General features: G+C 41.2%; 1 protein-coding gene across 1 annotated transcript in view; it reads right to left on the bottom strand.

Moving 5' to 3' along the window:
* zgc:154142 (uncharacterized protein LOC555481 homolog) overlaps positions 1–16,504 on the bottom strand; it is a 97,592-nt gene that overhangs the window by 2,187 nt on the left and 78,901 nt on the right. The window contains exons 21-25 of the mRNA XM_061881058.1: positions 15,106–15,288; positions 14,913–15,025; positions 6,334–6,428; positions 5,968–6,257; positions 158–318 (exon numbers count right to left, since the gene is read on the bottom strand). Of these exons, the coding sequence (XP_061737042.1) occupies positions 158–318; positions 5,968–6,257; positions 6,334–6,428; positions 14,913–15,025; positions 15,106–15,288 (842 nt within the window). The remainder of the gene's footprint in view (positions 1–157; positions 319–5,967; positions 6,258–6,333; positions 6,429–14,912; positions 15,026–15,105; positions 15,289–16,504) is intronic.

The raw sequence follows: 16,504 nt of genomic DNA on the forward strand, positions 1-16,504 counted from the left end.
GCCCGAACAAGTACTTTGTCAAGGCTGAGTGATCGCAAACAAAACAGGGCGTTACGTAAGGCACCAATTATGAGAGGAAGCCACGCATTCCTGCCTCTGAAAAGACCCGGTGACCCCCTGGATACGGAAGGGGTCAAAAAAATTATATTGTTGTTACCTGGCAGGCTGACTTGAGCTCATCCGGGGAGTCGTAGCCAGCACAGATCATGGAGGGCCTCACGGCTTGCCACCAGTAGGCCGGCTTGCTGCAGGTCTGGAAGTCCACCACGGGGAGCGCAGCCTGGTTCAGCTTCTCCGACACTTTGGGGACCAGGTTGCCTACGGAAGCAAAGAGGCAGAGAAATTGTACATTTAATTCTACTATGTTATTTAGGCTGTGATGAGGTGGAGACTTGTCCAGGGTGTACACCGCCTTCCGCCCAAATGCAGCTGAGATAGGCTCCAGCGACCCCAAAAGGGACAAGCGATAGAAAATGGATGGATGGGTGATAATATATAATAAATACTTAGAACTATACCCTCCCTTGGTGTCTGTTGCCGTCACCTCCCCCTCAGCAACCATAACAAATACAACACTTCAGTAGGATCATTTCATAAACAGGTTATTTTCTTTGAAGTCTGCATTGTATTCTCGAGATGGGACGTTCGCAAATGAGTCAAATCTTTTTTTATTTTTTGGGGGTTATTTTTGCCCTGTCCAGCTTCTCAGGCAAATCATATCGTTGATGTAGATCTGTGTTTTTCAACCTTTTTTGAGGCAAGGCACATTTTTTTCGTTAAAGGGGAACATTATCACCAAACCTATGTAAGCGTCAATATATACCTTGATGGTGCAGAAAAAAGACCATCTATTTTTTTAACCGATTTCCGAACTCTAAAAGAGTGAATTTTGGCGAATTAAACGCCTTTCTGTTAATCGCGCTGGAGGCGATGACGTCAGAATGTGACGTGGCCGAGGTAATACACCCGCCATTTTCATTTTCAACACATTACAAACACCGGGTCTCAGCTCTGTTATTTTCCGTTTTTTTGACTATTTTTTGGAACCTTGGAGACATCATGCCTCGTCGGTGTGTTGTCGGAGGGTGTAACAACACTAACAGGGAGGGATTCAAGTTGCACCACTGGCCCGAAGATGCCAAAGTGTGTGCCGCCAGACCCCCGTTGAATGTGCTGGAGTTTCTCCACATTTTACCGGCGATGCTAAGACAGACATGGCACAGAGATGTATGGATAACCTGCAGATGCATTTGCAACGATAGTCAACGAAATCACAAAGGTGAGTTTTGTTGATGTTGACTGCCAGCTAATCGATGCTAACATGCTACACTAATCGATGCTAACATGCTATTTAGCAGACATGGCACAGAGATGCATGGATAACCTGTAGATACTTTTGCAACTATATTACGTTTCCTTCCACCCACTTTTAATGCGAAGAAAACACTTACCAATCGACGGGTTTAAGTTGCTCCATTATCACAAAATGCGAAAGTCCTGATCGTTTGGTCCGCACATTTTACCGGCGATGCTAACGCAGCTATTCGGCCATGCTATGGCTATGAATAGCGTCAATAGCTATTCGCTCAATAGCTTCAGTTTCTTCTTCAATACTTTCATACTCCAACCATCTGTTTCAATACATGCGTAATCTGTTGAATCGCTTAAGTCGCTGAAATCCGAGTTTGAATCCGAGCTAATGTCGCTATATCTTGCTGTGCTATTCCCATTGTTTGTTTACATTGGCAGCACTGTATGACATCACAGGGAAATGGCCAGTGTTTTCGCAGAGAGCGAAAATAAGGCACTTTAAAGCTTTATTTAGGGATATTCTGAGACCGGTAAAATTTTGAAAAAAACTTAAAAAAATACAACAAGCCACTGGGAACTGATTTTTATTGTTTTTAACCCTTTTGAAATTGTGATAATGTTCCCCTTTAAAAAATCCGGAGGCACATCACCAGCAAAAAAACTTAAAAAACTTAATTCCACCAGATCGTCGTGCCTTATTTTGAGTTTGTTGGTGTTTTCCTGTGTGTAGAAAATTAGTTCTTGTCTTGCGCTCTTATTTTGGTGGCCCTTCTTGTTTTTTTTTGTTTCATGTCTTCCTTTGAGCAGTATTCCGTGCACCTGCTTTGTGTTAGCACGCAAGGCTATTTACGTTGTTGCTATTCTTCTTTGTGGGGAAATTGTTGATTTGTCATGTCATGTAAGGACGTACTTTATGGACGCCGTAAGTTTTTGCTGTCATCCAGCATTCTGTTTCTGTTTACTTTGTAGCCAATTCAGTGTTACGTTTGTTTTGCATAGCCATGGCCTTTTCCTTTACCTTTCGTTAATTTTTGGTTTATGCATTACATACCTTTTTACCTGCACACTTTCTCCCGCTGTGGTCTGCATATAGGGATCACAACGAACCATCTTCGTCTCACCCGACACACTCCGACTTTTACAAAGCAATGAACTACCTGCCGCCACCTACTGACGTGGAGTATTACATGGTTACCCTGCCGGGTTTTACACAGCACAGATACCAAGCAACGGCACATTATTTGCAGATTTTAACTTTTGATTTGCAAAAAATACTTTTTGGACCAATTAGGTGAAGTTTCATAATTTCCCACGGCACACCAGACAATATCTTACGACACACAAGTGTGCCGCGGCACAGTGGTTTAAATACACTGATATAGATGCCCATATCGGCTGTTCAAATTTACTTTACAAAAGAGAAGTGTAGGATACTTCTCTTGTTGCCTTTTTTGTATTTGACTTTATTTAATGTATTTATGTTATTATTTGGTGCAGCCGGGCCGGAGCAGGAGGGGATAGAAAGAGAGAAAAAAGGATGACGGAGGGGGGAAATTGTGGGGACAAGAGGGGGATTACAAAAGCGAAAACAACAATAACAACAACAACAAAAGAGCAACATCAGCACATAGGATATGTACAAATATGATGGTAAAAGTGATAGCAATGAAGCAGTTAGTGAAATAAATAATACAGAAATGACAATGACCATTATTACACTACAAATGGAGCAATACAAATACCAATTGATAATGAACAATACCAATAATTTACCTGTATTATCAACAATGCAGTAGTTCATATGCAACAATACATATATGTAATGATAACTAGACATAAAAAAATGAAGGGTAAGAAAGAGAAGCAACCTATATTAACCTCGTAGATTGTTATAGTAACAATAGGTTAAGCTTTGTCGGTGTGCCATGTGTTACCCAGTTTTCCCTAGGGCAAAAACGTTAATATATGTTTGATGAAACGTGATTATGTGCATGTGCATATATGTACGTGTATATGTACAGTATGTGTATATGTATGTTTGTTCCGTGAATGTATACAGTATGTACAGTATGTGTATATGTATGTTTGTACCGTGAATGTGCGTGTCGAGTCTTTGGATTGGCTCTTTAAAAGTAACAACAGGTTAGATCATTCCTGCCACAACATTTAAATAAAGCCTTGAAATAATATGCGTCAATAAAGTACTTTATCTTTTCTTACTAAATGTATTCGGACAGAAAAAAATACATGTCTATTCATGCAACATATACTATATTATATAGAGTGTTCCGATAATATCGGCCTGCCGATGTTATCGGACGATAAATGCTTTAAAATGTAATATCGGATATTATCGGTATCGTTTTTTAAAAAAGTAAAATATATGACTTTTTAAAGCGCCACTGTGTACACAGACGTGAGGAGAAGTACAGAGTGCCAATAAATCTTGAAGGCTCTGCCTTTGCGTGCCCGCCCAATCACATGATATATACCGCTTTTCACACACACAAGTGAATGCAAAGCATACTTGGTCAAAAGCCATACAGGTCACACTGAGGGTGGCCGAATAAACAACTTTCACACTGTTAAAAATATGCGCCACACTGTGAACCCACACAAAACAAGATATGACAAACACATTTCGGGAGAACATCTGCACCGTAACACAACATAAACACAACAGAACAAATACCCAGAACCCCTTGCAGCACTAACTCTTCCGGGACGCTACAATATACACCCCCCGCTACCCCCCAAACCCCGCCCACCTCAACCTCCTCATGCTCTCTCTGGGAGAGCATGTCCCAAATTCCAGGCGACTGTTTTGAGGCATGTTGAAAAAAAAAATGCACTTTGTGACTTCAATAATAAATAAGGCAGTGCCATGTTGGCATTTTTTTCCATAACTTGAGTTGATTTATTTTGGAAAACCTTGTTACATTGTTTAATGCATCCAGCGGGGCATCACAACAAAATTAGGCATAATAATGTGTTCATTCAAGTACTGTATATATCGGTATCAGTTGATATCAGTATAGGTCGGGGGTTGGCAACCCGTGGCTCTAGCGCCGCCCTTGTGGCTCTCTGGAGCTTTTTCAAAAATGTAGGAAAAATGGAAAAAGATGAGGGGAAAAAATATAAAAAATATATTTTTTGTTTTAATATGGTTTCTGTAGGAAGACAAACATGACACTTTTTTTTTTTTTTCTATTTGTCGCACTTTTTATTACTATGATTTTTATGTAACACATTTTTTTACTTTTTATTCGAGCCCTTTTACCGTGTTGCTTTTTGCACTATTTTGTTCAACTCATTCATTGTTTATGTTCTTTGTTTGTTTTCTGTTTCTGTTGCTCTATGCTTTTTTTTTTTTTTACCTGTAAAGCACTTTGGTTCAATTCAAAAGTTGTTGTAAACGTGCTAAATAAATAAAATTGACTTGCCTTGCCTTGACAAACCTCCTTAATTGTTATAAAGCACACTGTTTTTAATAACCATGCTTCACTGATTCGAGTATTTGGCTAACGCCGTTTTGTCCTACTAATTTTGGCGGTCCTTGAACTCACCGTAGTTTGTTTACATGTACAACTTTCTCTGTGTCACGCCTATGGACCATCTTTTGTTTTTGTCATGTTTGGTAATTTTTTGGACACTTGTTTCCTGCCTTGGCACTTCTTGGTTTTCTTTATCTCCATAGCAACTCATTAATTTTCACCTGGCCCTCATGTCACGCCCCTGTCCTCAGCCCTCACACCAGTTTGTTAATTTTCATAGCCTATTATTTAAGCCAGAGTTACCAGGTAGTTGGCCTGGCAACTTTCTACCTACATATCCTGCATATTCCTCATCTACCTTCATACCATGCTACTCTGTTTACTATGCTGTCCATGCCACGTAAGTTTTTGTTGTTTATGCCACAGTGCAAGTTTTTGTTTCATGTCTATAGTTTTGCAGCCTTTGTGCTAGTCTTTTGTTTTTTCATTAGCCAAGTTTGTTTTCCGCCCTCATGCGTGCCCTTTGTTGTAGTTTGTTTGTTCAGTAATAAATCAACATGTACTCACATTCACGTCTGGCTCGTCCCAATTATCCTCTGCGTTGAAAAAGCAATCCTAGTCCACGTCCATGTTTAACACTCCGACTTTCTAAGACATGTTTTATGCCACTTATTTTTCCGTCTCATTTTGTCCACCAAACTTAACGCTGGGCATGAATGCACAAAGGTGAGTTTTGTTGATGTTATTGACTTGTGTGGAGTGCTAATCAGACATATTTTGGTCACTGCATGACTGCAAGGTAATCGATGCTAACGTGCTATTTAGGCTAGCTGTATGTACATATTGCATCATTATGCCTCATTTGTAGCTATATTTGAGCTCATTTAATTTCCTTTAAGTCTTCATAATTCAATTGATATCTCATGACAGACTATCTGTATCTAATATGGAGTTTAATGTTTTGGGGCTCCAGACATATTTGTTTTTGTAATTTTGGTCCAATATGGCTCTTTCAACATTTTAGGTTGTCGACCCCTGGTATAGGTAATTAAGAGTTGGACAATATCAGAATATCGCCAAAAAAGCCATTATCGTACATCTCTAGTTGTCTGCATATTCGCCCACGCCCCCATCATGGAACAAATACACAAAAGAGATCTACCTTTCTCGTCCCCCCAGCCGGTGACGAAGCAGGGCGTCCCGGCCGCCATGATGACGCCCGGTTGGGGCAGACACACGGGGCTGATCTCCTTGGTCATGTTGACGGGCCGGGCCAAATGCACCAGGGCGATATCGTTGAACATGTCGCTGCGCTCGTTCTCGGAGACGAAGTCCTCGTGCCGGATGATCCCGTCCACCTGGTAGCAGGCCTCGGCCGAGGGCACGTCCATGGAGGAGTTCATGTGGTGCTTCCCCAGGCACGTGCGCCAGTAGGACGGGTGGTTCAGAGGCCTGCAAGGTCAAAAAGATAACGAGTCACGTCAGATCTGGCGCTTTTTTTTTTTCAAAAAGGATCTTGCTGTCTTACGCCTTGAAGCAGTGGGCGGCTGTCAGGATCCACTCCTCGTGGATCAGAGAGCCTCCGCACCTATGCATGTAAGGGATGAGCGGTATGGGCGTAGCCTGGGGAGAAAACAGATTTACAAAATAAAAGCTCTGATACAGTGGAACCTTCAGACTGGGACACCTCTTCAACCAAAATCTTGGGCGGAAACTATAAATCGATCGATGAACGACGCCAATTTCTGGCATTTTGACGTAAAGGTTTGAACACACCTTCTCATTCAATGTTTATTTTCACGACTATTTACAAACCCCGTTTCCATATGAGTTGGGAAATTGTGTTAGATGTAAAAAAAAACGGAATACAATGATTTGAAAATAATTTTCAACCCATAATCAGATGAATATGCTACAAAAACAACATATTTGATGTCCAAACTGATCAACATTTTTTTTTTTTGTGCAAATAATCATTAACTTTACAATTTGATGCCAGCAATACGTGACAGCGAAGTTGGGAAAGGTGGTAATAAATACTGATAAAGTTGAGGAATGCTCATCAAACACTTATTTGGAACATCCCACAGGTGTGCAGGCTAATTGGGAACAGGTGGGTGCCATGATTGGGTATAAAAGCAGCTTCCATGAAATGCTAAGTAATTCACAAACAAGGATGGGGTGAGGGTCACCACTAAGTAAGCAAATTGTCGAACAGTTTTAGAACAACATTTCTCATCGAGCTATTGCAAGGAATTTAGGGATTTTACCACCTATTGTCTGTAAAATCATCAAAAGGTTCAGAAATTATGGAGAAATCACTGCACGTAAGCGACGATATTACGGACTGTATCAAAAACCGACATCGGTGTGTAAAGGATATCACCACACGGGCTCAGGAACACTTCATAAAACCACTGTCAGTAACTACAATTGGTGGCTATATCTGTAAGTGCAAGTTAAAACTCTACTATGCAAAGCAAAACCAATTCATCAACAACATCCAGAAACGCCGCCGGCTTCGCTGGGCCCGAGCTCATCTAAGATGGACTGATGCAAAGTTAAATTTAAGTTAAGTTAAAATAGCAATGATTGTCACACACCCACTAAGTGTAGTGAAATTTGTCCTCCGCATTTGACCCATCCCCTTGATCACCCCCTGGAAAAGTGTTCTGTGGTCTGACGAGTCCACATTTCAAATTATATTCGGAAACTGTGGATGTGGTGTCCTCTGGAACAAAGAGGAAAATAACCATACGGATTGTTATAGGCGCAAAGTTCAAAAGCCAGCATCTGTGATGGTATGGGGGTGTATTAGTGCCCAAGGCATGGGTAACTTACACATCTGTGAAGGCACCATTAATGCTGAAAGGTACATACAGGTTTTGGAGCAACATATGTTGTCATCCAAGCAACGTTATCATGGACGCCCCTGTTTATTTCAGCACAACAATGCCAAGCCAAGTGTTACAACAGCGTGGCTTCGTAGTAAAAGAGCGCTGGTACTTTCCTGCCCCGCCTGCAGTCCAGACCTGTCTCCCATCGAAAATGTGTGGCGCATTATGAAGCGTAAAATACGACAGTGGAGACCCCGGACTGTTGAAGGACTGAAGCTCTAAATAAAACAAGAATGGGAAAGAATTCCACTTTCAAAGCTTCAACAATTAGTTTCCTCAGTTCCCAAACGTTTATTGAGTGTTGTTAAAAGAAAAGGTGATGTAACACAGTGGTGAACATGCCCTTTCCCAACTACTTTGGCAATGTGTTGCAGCCATGAAATTCTAAGTTAATTATTATTTGCAAAAAAAATAAAGTTTATGAGTTTGAACATCAAATATCTTGTCTTTGTATTGCATTCAACTGAATATGGGTTGAAAAGGATTTGCAAATCATTGTATTCCGTTTATATTTACATCTAACACAATTTCCCAACTCATATGGAAACGGGGTTTGTACATTGTAGATTGTCACATCAAAACTATGAATGAACACATGTGGAGTCATGTACTTAACAAAAACAAAAATGAAATAACTGAAAACATGTTTTATATACTAGTTTCTTCAAAATAGCCACCCTTTGCTCTGATTACTGCTTTGCACCATGAATTGAATAACGAGGACCCCGACTTAAACAAGTTGAAAAACCTATTCGGGTGTTACCATTTAGTGGTCAATTGTACGGAATATGTACTGTACTGTGCAATATACTAATAAAGGTCTCAATCAATCAATCAATCAATCAATCAATGCACACTCTTGGCATTATTTCGATAAGCTTCAAGAGGTAGTCACCTGAAATGGTTTTGACTTCACATGTGTGCTTGAAGCTCATGCAGAGAATGCCAAGAGTGTGCAAAGCAGTAATCAGAGCAAAGGGTGGCTATTTTTGAAGAAACTAGAATATAAAACGTCAGTTATTTCACCTTTTTTTTGTTAAGTACATAACTCCACATTATACTTCTTAGACTTAGACCTCCTTTTTATTGTCATTCAAATTTTAACTTTACAGTACGGATAAAAACAACATTTTGTTGCATTAGCTCATGGTAGTGCAGGATAGAAAAATCAATAAGGTGCATATATAAATAAATAGATTACTGTACAGATAAATATATTGCACTTTTGCATATGCATCCACTTTTATGGATGTGTGTTATATTGTCTTTATATTCCAGCGAGTTTATCCATTCCGGGCCTGCCGCGGAACAGGGTGTGCAAAGACCGGCCTCGAAGATAGCGACAGGTGAGTAGATGGCCCAGGTGGGCCTTGTTATCTAATCACCTGTCACCTTTATTAGCAGCAGCCGGACGGAGACACGGGGTTGGAATTGGAGTGGGAGCCAGAAAGAGAGAGAGACACAGACCGAGAAGACACAACATACTGAAAAGTCCTGGCCATACTTGTGTGTGAAATAAAACAGTGTAATACCCTGAATCCTGGGCTCTCGTAGCAGTGTGTGGTGGTCCGAAGAACCCACTAGAGGGCAACCTCTACACATAGTAACTAGTATATCATGCAAAAGCGCAGATTCCACAATTGAAATACTTTGTATAGTTCAAGACATCCGGTCGTTTGAAAACATCACTGCACATCATAATGGCAGCTACACTTTCCATCATAAAGATCTAAAAAAAAAATATTTGGGAATGTCTGGCAGGCCAGATTCAAAAGCTAAACGGGCCACATGCCGGTCTTAAAGGGGAACATTATCACCAGACCTATGTAAGCGTCAATATATACCTTGGTGCAGAAAAAAGACCATATATTTTTTTAACCGATTTCCGAACTCTAAATGGGTGAATTTTGGCGAATTAAACGCCTTTCTGTTTATCGCTCTGGAGGGGATGACGTCAGAATGTGACGTCGCCGAGGTAATACAGCCGCCATTTTCATGTTCAACCCATTGTAAACATTGGGTCTCAGCTCTGTTATTTTCCGTTTTTTCGACTATTTTTTGGAACTTTGGAGATATCATGCCTCGTCGGTGTGTTGTCGGAGGGTGTAACAACACTAACAGGGAGGGATTCAAGTTGCACCACTGGCCCGAAGATGCCAAAGTGTCTGCCGCCAGACCCCCATTGAATGTGCCAGAGTGTCTCCACATTTGACCGGCGATGACAGACATGGCACAGAGATGTATGGATAACCTGCAGATGCATTTGCAATGATAAATTCAACGAAATCACAAAGGTGAGTTTTGTTGACGTTGACTTATTTGCTAATCAGACATATTTGGTCGCGGCGTGACTGCCAGTTAATCGATGCTAACATGCTATGCTAATCGATGCTAACATGCTATTTACCGGCGGTGCTAAAGCAGACATGGCACAGAGATGTATGGATATGGATTTCCAAGATGGCGGCGCCCGGACGGGCTGCAACATTGCGGAGCTCCTGCTAAAGATGGAACATTTGGCAGAAATACCGGACAATTCTACAAACTTTATGGCTGGCTCACATCGTGGTCACTCCGTGATCACGTACGACCGCCAGACACTTCTGGATGTGGACACATCGGGCCGTTTTGGACTGATAGTTAGCATGTTTAGCACGCACGCGTCTAGCATGGGAATACGTCGGCAGCTACATCCAGCGGCCTGTGAAGCAGGGGAGTCTAGTAGCAGCGGGGGCCGTCTACGGAGCAGACGCCAGCGGTGTGATCGGAAACGCGGATGTCGAGCGGGGCTAAAAACAAAGCAGAAGGCTAATCACCACAGAACACCACTTTCCTCCATCCCGAAGACGGATTTAGATGGAAAATGCGAGACTACTGGTCTGGGTAAGGAGTCAGTTAAATTAGAACAAGTTTTTTCTGCTTTGAGTGTTTCAGAGTTGGACATGTGTTTTACTGAGGTGGCTAACTATGATGCGTGCAGTTTATCAAAGCAACAAACAAACAATCGGAAAATCCCCGTTACTGAGGTGGCTAACTATGATGCGTGCAGTTTATCAAAGCAACAAACAAACAATCGGAAAATCCCCGTTACTGAGGTGGCTAACCATGATGCGTGCAGTTTATCAAAGCAACAATCAAACAATCGGAAAATTCCTGTCGTATCAATTCCTAGATATGGTCGTAATTATACTGAATGCACTGGGCATAATAAACACAACATTATCAATATTGCTACTACGGATAATTTGATCAAAAATTCCCTGAAACAGCCCACTACCTATAATATAGGTTTTTTAAACATTAGATCATTGTCTCCCAAAACGTTATTAGTTAATGATATTATCAGAGACAACAATCTTAACGTCATCGGTCTCAGCGAAACCTGGCTTAAACCAAACGACTTTTTTGCGCTAAATGAGGCATGTCCTCCTAACTTTACACATGCGCATATTGCCCGTCCGCTCAAAAGGGGTGGGGGGGTCGCACTAATATACAACGAAAACTTTAACCTTAGTCCTAACATAAATAATAAATATAAATCGTTTGAGGTGCTTACTATGAGGTCTGTCACACCGCTGCCTCTACACCTGGCTGTTATCTACCGCCCCCCAGGGCCCTATTCGGACTTTATCAATGAATTCTCAGAGTTTGTTGCTGATCTAGTGACACACGCCGATAATATAATCATAATGGGGGACTTTAATATCCATATGAGTACCCCATCGGACCCACCGTGCGTAGCGCTCCAGACTGTAATTGATAGCTGTGGTCTCACACAAATAATAAATGAACCCACGCATCGCAACGGTAATACGATAGACCTAGTGCTTGTCAGGGGCATCACCGTTTCCAAAGTTACGATACTCCCGTATACTAAAGTATTGTCCGATCATTACCTTATAAAATTCGAGGTTCAGACGCATGTTCGTCAAACTAATAATAATAATAACTGCTATAGCAGCCGCAACATTAATGCTGCCACAACGACAACTCTTGCTGACCTACTGCCCTCGGTAATGGCACCATTCCCAAAGTATGTGGGCTCTATTGATAACCTCACTAACAACTTTAACGCTGCCCTGCGCGAAACCATTGATAACATAGCACCGCTTAAGTTAAAAAAGGCTCCAAAAAAGCGCACCCCGTGGTTTACAGAAGAAACTAGAGCTCAGAAATTATTATGTAGAAAGCTGGAACGCAAATGGCGCACGACTAAACTTGAGGTGCACCATCAAGCATGGAGTGATGGTTTAATAACTTATAAACGCATGCTTACCTTAGCTAAAGCTAAATATTACTCAAATCTCATCCACCGTAATAAAAATGATCCTAAATTTTTGTTTAGTACGGTAGCATCGCTAACCCAACAAGGGACCCCTTCCAGTAGCTCCACCCACTCAGCTGATGACTTTATGCAATTCTTTAGTAAGAAAATTGAAGTCATTAGAAAGGAGATTAAAGACAATGCGTCCCAGCTACTACGGGGTTCTATTAACACTGACACGATTGTATATACGGCGGATACTGCCCTCCAAAATAGTTTCTCTCGTTTTGAGGAAATAACATTAGAGGAATTGTTACAACGTGTAAATGGAATAAAACAGACAACATGTTTACTTGACCCTCTTCCTGGGAAACTGATCAAGGAGCTCTTTGTATTATTAGGTCCATCAGTGCTAAATATTATAAACTTATCACTCTCCTCGGGCACTGTTCCCCTAGCATTCAAAAAAGCGGTTATTCATCCTCTTCTTAAAAGACCTAACCTCGATCCTGACCTCATGGTAAACTACCGACCGGTGTCTCACCTTCCCTTTATTTCAAAAATCCTCGAAAAAATTGTTGCGGAGCAGTTAAATGAACACTTAGCGTCTAACAATCTATGTGAAACCTTTCAATCCGGTTTCAGGGCAAATCACTCCACGGAGACAGCCCTCGCAAAAATGACTAATGATCTATTGCTAACGATGGATTCTGATGCGTCATCTATGTTGCTGCTCCTCGATCTTAGCGCTGCTTTCGATACCGTCGATCATAATATTTTATTAGAACGTATCAAAACACGAATTGGTATGTCAGACTTAGCCCTGTCTTGGTTTAACTCTTATCTTACTGATAGGATGCAGTGTGTCTCCCATAACAATGTGACCTCGGACTACGTTAAGGTAACGTGTGGAGTTCCCCAGGGTTCGGTCCTTGGCCCTGCACTCTTCAGCATCTACATGCTGCCGCTAGGTGACATCATACGCAAATACGGTATTAGCTTTCACTGTTATGCTGATGACACCCAACTCTACATGCCCCTAAAGCTGACCAACACGCCGGATTGTAGTCAGCTGGAGGCGTGTCTTAATGAAATTAAACAATGGATGTCCGCTAACTTTTTGCAACTCAACGCCAAAAAAACGGAAATGCTGATTATCGGTCCTGCTAGACACCGAACTCTATTTAATAATACAACTCTAACATTTGACAACCAAACAATTAAACAAGGCGACACGGTAAAGAATCTGGGTATTATCTTCGACCCAACTCTCTCCTTTGAGGCACACATTAAAAGTGTTACTAAAACGGCCTTCTTTCATCTCCGTAATATCGCTAAAATTCGCTCCATTCTGTCCACTAAAGACGCTGAGATCATTATCCATGCGTTTGTTACGTCTCGCCTCGACTACTGTAACGTATTATTTTCGGGTCTCCCCATGTCTAGCATTAAAAGATTACAGTTGGTACAAAATGCGGCTGCTAGACTTTTGACAAGAACAAGAAAGTTTGATCACATTACGCCTGTACTGGCTCACCTGCACTGGCTTCCTGTGCACTTAAGATGTGACTTTAAGGTTTTACTACTTACGTATAAAATACTACACGGTCTAGCTCCATCCTATCTTGCCGATTGTATTGTACCATATGTCCCGGCAAGAAATCTGCGTTCAAAGGACTCCGGCTTGTTAGTGATTCCCAAAGCCCAAAAAAAGTCTGCGGGCTATAGAGCGTTTTCCGTTCGGGCTCCAGTACTCTGGAATGCCCTCCCGGTAACAATTCGAGATGCCACCTCAGTAGAAGCATTTAAGTCTCACCTTAAAACTCATTTGTATACTCTAGCCTTTAAATAGACTCCCTTTTTAGACCAGTTGATCTGCCGTTTCTTTTCTTTTTCTTCTATGTCTTCGTATTCTGAGGTACATGCACTAACCCCTGTACCACCGTGCTGCCTGGTGTCTAATGCTTAGACCAAAAATAAACAAAAGACGAGTGCCGCTAAGAAAAGGTAATACAAGCTTAGGGAAGGCTATGCAAAACTAAAACTGAACTGGCTGCAAAGTAAACAAAAACAGAATGCTGGACGACAGCAAAGACTTACAGCGTGTGGGAGCAGCAGATGGTGTTCACAAAGTACGTCCGTAAATAACATGAAAATCAAGAACAAAATATGAGCGCAAGACAAGAAGTAAAGCACGATACACAGGAAAACAGCAAAAAAAAAGTCCAAATAAGTCAGGGTGTGATGTGACAGGTGGTGACAGTACACCTACTTTGAGACAAGAGCTATAGTGATGCATGCTTGGTTATGCTTTGAATTCATATCAAACAATTGCAGGAACGATTTTTCATCGTCAATATCGGCTGCTGAGTTTAATTTTTTCACGTTTCCAAATTTTTTCAATGGGAAAAAATGTAAAGGTTGAAAAACACTGATCTACTGTATTGTGGGAGCAGACGGCGTCCACAAAGTAAACCTGTAAATGACATGACCATCAACAAAATAGGAGCGCAAGACAAGAACTAAAACACTACACACAGGAAAACAGCAAAAAAAAGTCAAATAAGTCAGGGTGTGATGTGACAGGCGGTGACAGTAAACCTACTTTGAGACAAGAGCTATAGTGATGCATGCTTGGTTATGCTTTGAATTCATACCAAACAATTGCGCCGACGACTTTTCATCGTCAATATAGGCTGCTGAGTTAAATTTTTCCGGGTTAGGGTTTCCCTAAGGGTTAAGTTTAGGTTAGGGTTAGGGTTGAGGTAACCCTAACCCTAACGGTTTCCGAATTTTTTCAATGGAAAAAAATGTAAAGGTTGAAAAACACTGATCTACTGTACTGTACATCACTTACAACAAAGAAACCGTCTTTTTCTTTCATTCTTTTTTTTTACACTTGAAAATGAGACAATGAAGAAATATTATGGTTAAAAAAATATCTACCTGCAAGGAGACCTGCCAGGGCCAGGAGTGGGGGACGGCTTCCACCCCATTAACCACCCTCGCGGTGCCCGTATTGGGGGCCACTGCCGGGTTACCGCAATCCTCCGGCCAACCTGGTAGGACACACCATCACGCACAGTCAATACGCTAGCAACACTGTCCCGTATCGTATACGTCAGAAATGTGCTCGTACTGATGGTAATGTTGTCCCACGGGTTGGGAGTGGCAGGAGGCAGAGTTGGAACGACACCGGCGTCGGTGGTCCAATAACCACGGAAACCCTTCTGATGGTTAGCCCCGTTGCTGAGGAAGCGGACGACCACCGTATCACCCGGGGCAATTATTGACGGGGGCGGGGCAAAGCCACAGAAGCGACCTGGTGTACGTTAAAAAAAAAAATAATTAAATGGGTCAATTGCATATTGATAGGGGAAAAACATGATAACCATAGAGCAGGCCCTGGCAATTATTTTAACTTGGGGGGGGGCACATTTAGAGAAAAAAAATGTGTCTGGAGGCCGGTATATCTATTTTTAGGAACACTAATACAAAACTAACAATAATGTCTGACTGAATGCTAAAAACGTTATGACAGAAAGCCTTAAAATAATGGAATATAAAATGTTTCTATGAAAGATAGAACACTGAATATTGACAAAATTGACTTAGATGACCATAGTAACTAATTACATTACCAAACTAACTAATTAAATGACCATAGTAACTGGTATATCATCCATAAGCGCAGATTCCAACCACTGAAATACTTTGTATAGTTGAAGACTTACAGTCATTAGAAAACATGACTGCACACCATAATTTTTCTATGAAGGATAAAACACTGAATATTGACAAAATATGAACGTCACACCCTCTTTCGATCAACATATTTTACAATTAAGTGAAACGCAACAAAAATGCAACAAACAGTGAAAAATTAACGCGAAGGGTACAAAATAAACCCACCTACAATCTGATATTTGCTGAATTTCCCCCAGGGATCAATAATGTATCTTCTATTCTATTCTATACATCACTAAGCTTTAGAACTTCGTTGTGAAAATATCCTTCCTCGTTTGTGGAAACGCTTCCTGCCCACACTGCTTGGTGCCTCGTCTGAGCTGCTGTGATTTAGATTACTATAGTAACTAATTAGATGACCATAGTAACTGGAATATCATCCTTAAACACAGATTCCAACCATTAAAATACTTTGTATAGTTGAAGACTTACGACCATTAGAAAACATGACCTCACGTCATCACTTTTTCTATGAAGGATAAAACACTGAATATTGACAAAATATGAACGTCACACCCGCTTTCGATCGACTTATTTTACAATCAAGTGAAACGCAACAAAAATGCAACAAACAATGAAAAATGAACGTGAAGGGTACAAAATAAACCCACCTACAATCTGATATACCTGCTATTTGCTGAATTTCCCCCAGGGATCAATAAAGTACTTTCTATTCTATTCTATTCTATATATCACTAAGCTTTATAACTTTGTTGTGAAAATATCCTTCCTCGTTTGTGGAAACGCTTCCTGCCCACACTGCTTGGTGCCTCGTCTGAGCTGCTGTGATT

The sequence above is a fragment of the Nerophis ophidion genome, linkage group LG20, assembly GCF_033978795.1.
Source record: "Nerophis ophidion isolate RoL-2023_Sa linkage group LG20, RoL_Noph_v1.0, whole genome shotgun sequence".
Taxonomy (NCBI): Eukaryota; Metazoa; Chordata; class Actinopteri; order Syngnathiformes; family Syngnathidae; genus Nerophis; species Nerophis ophidion.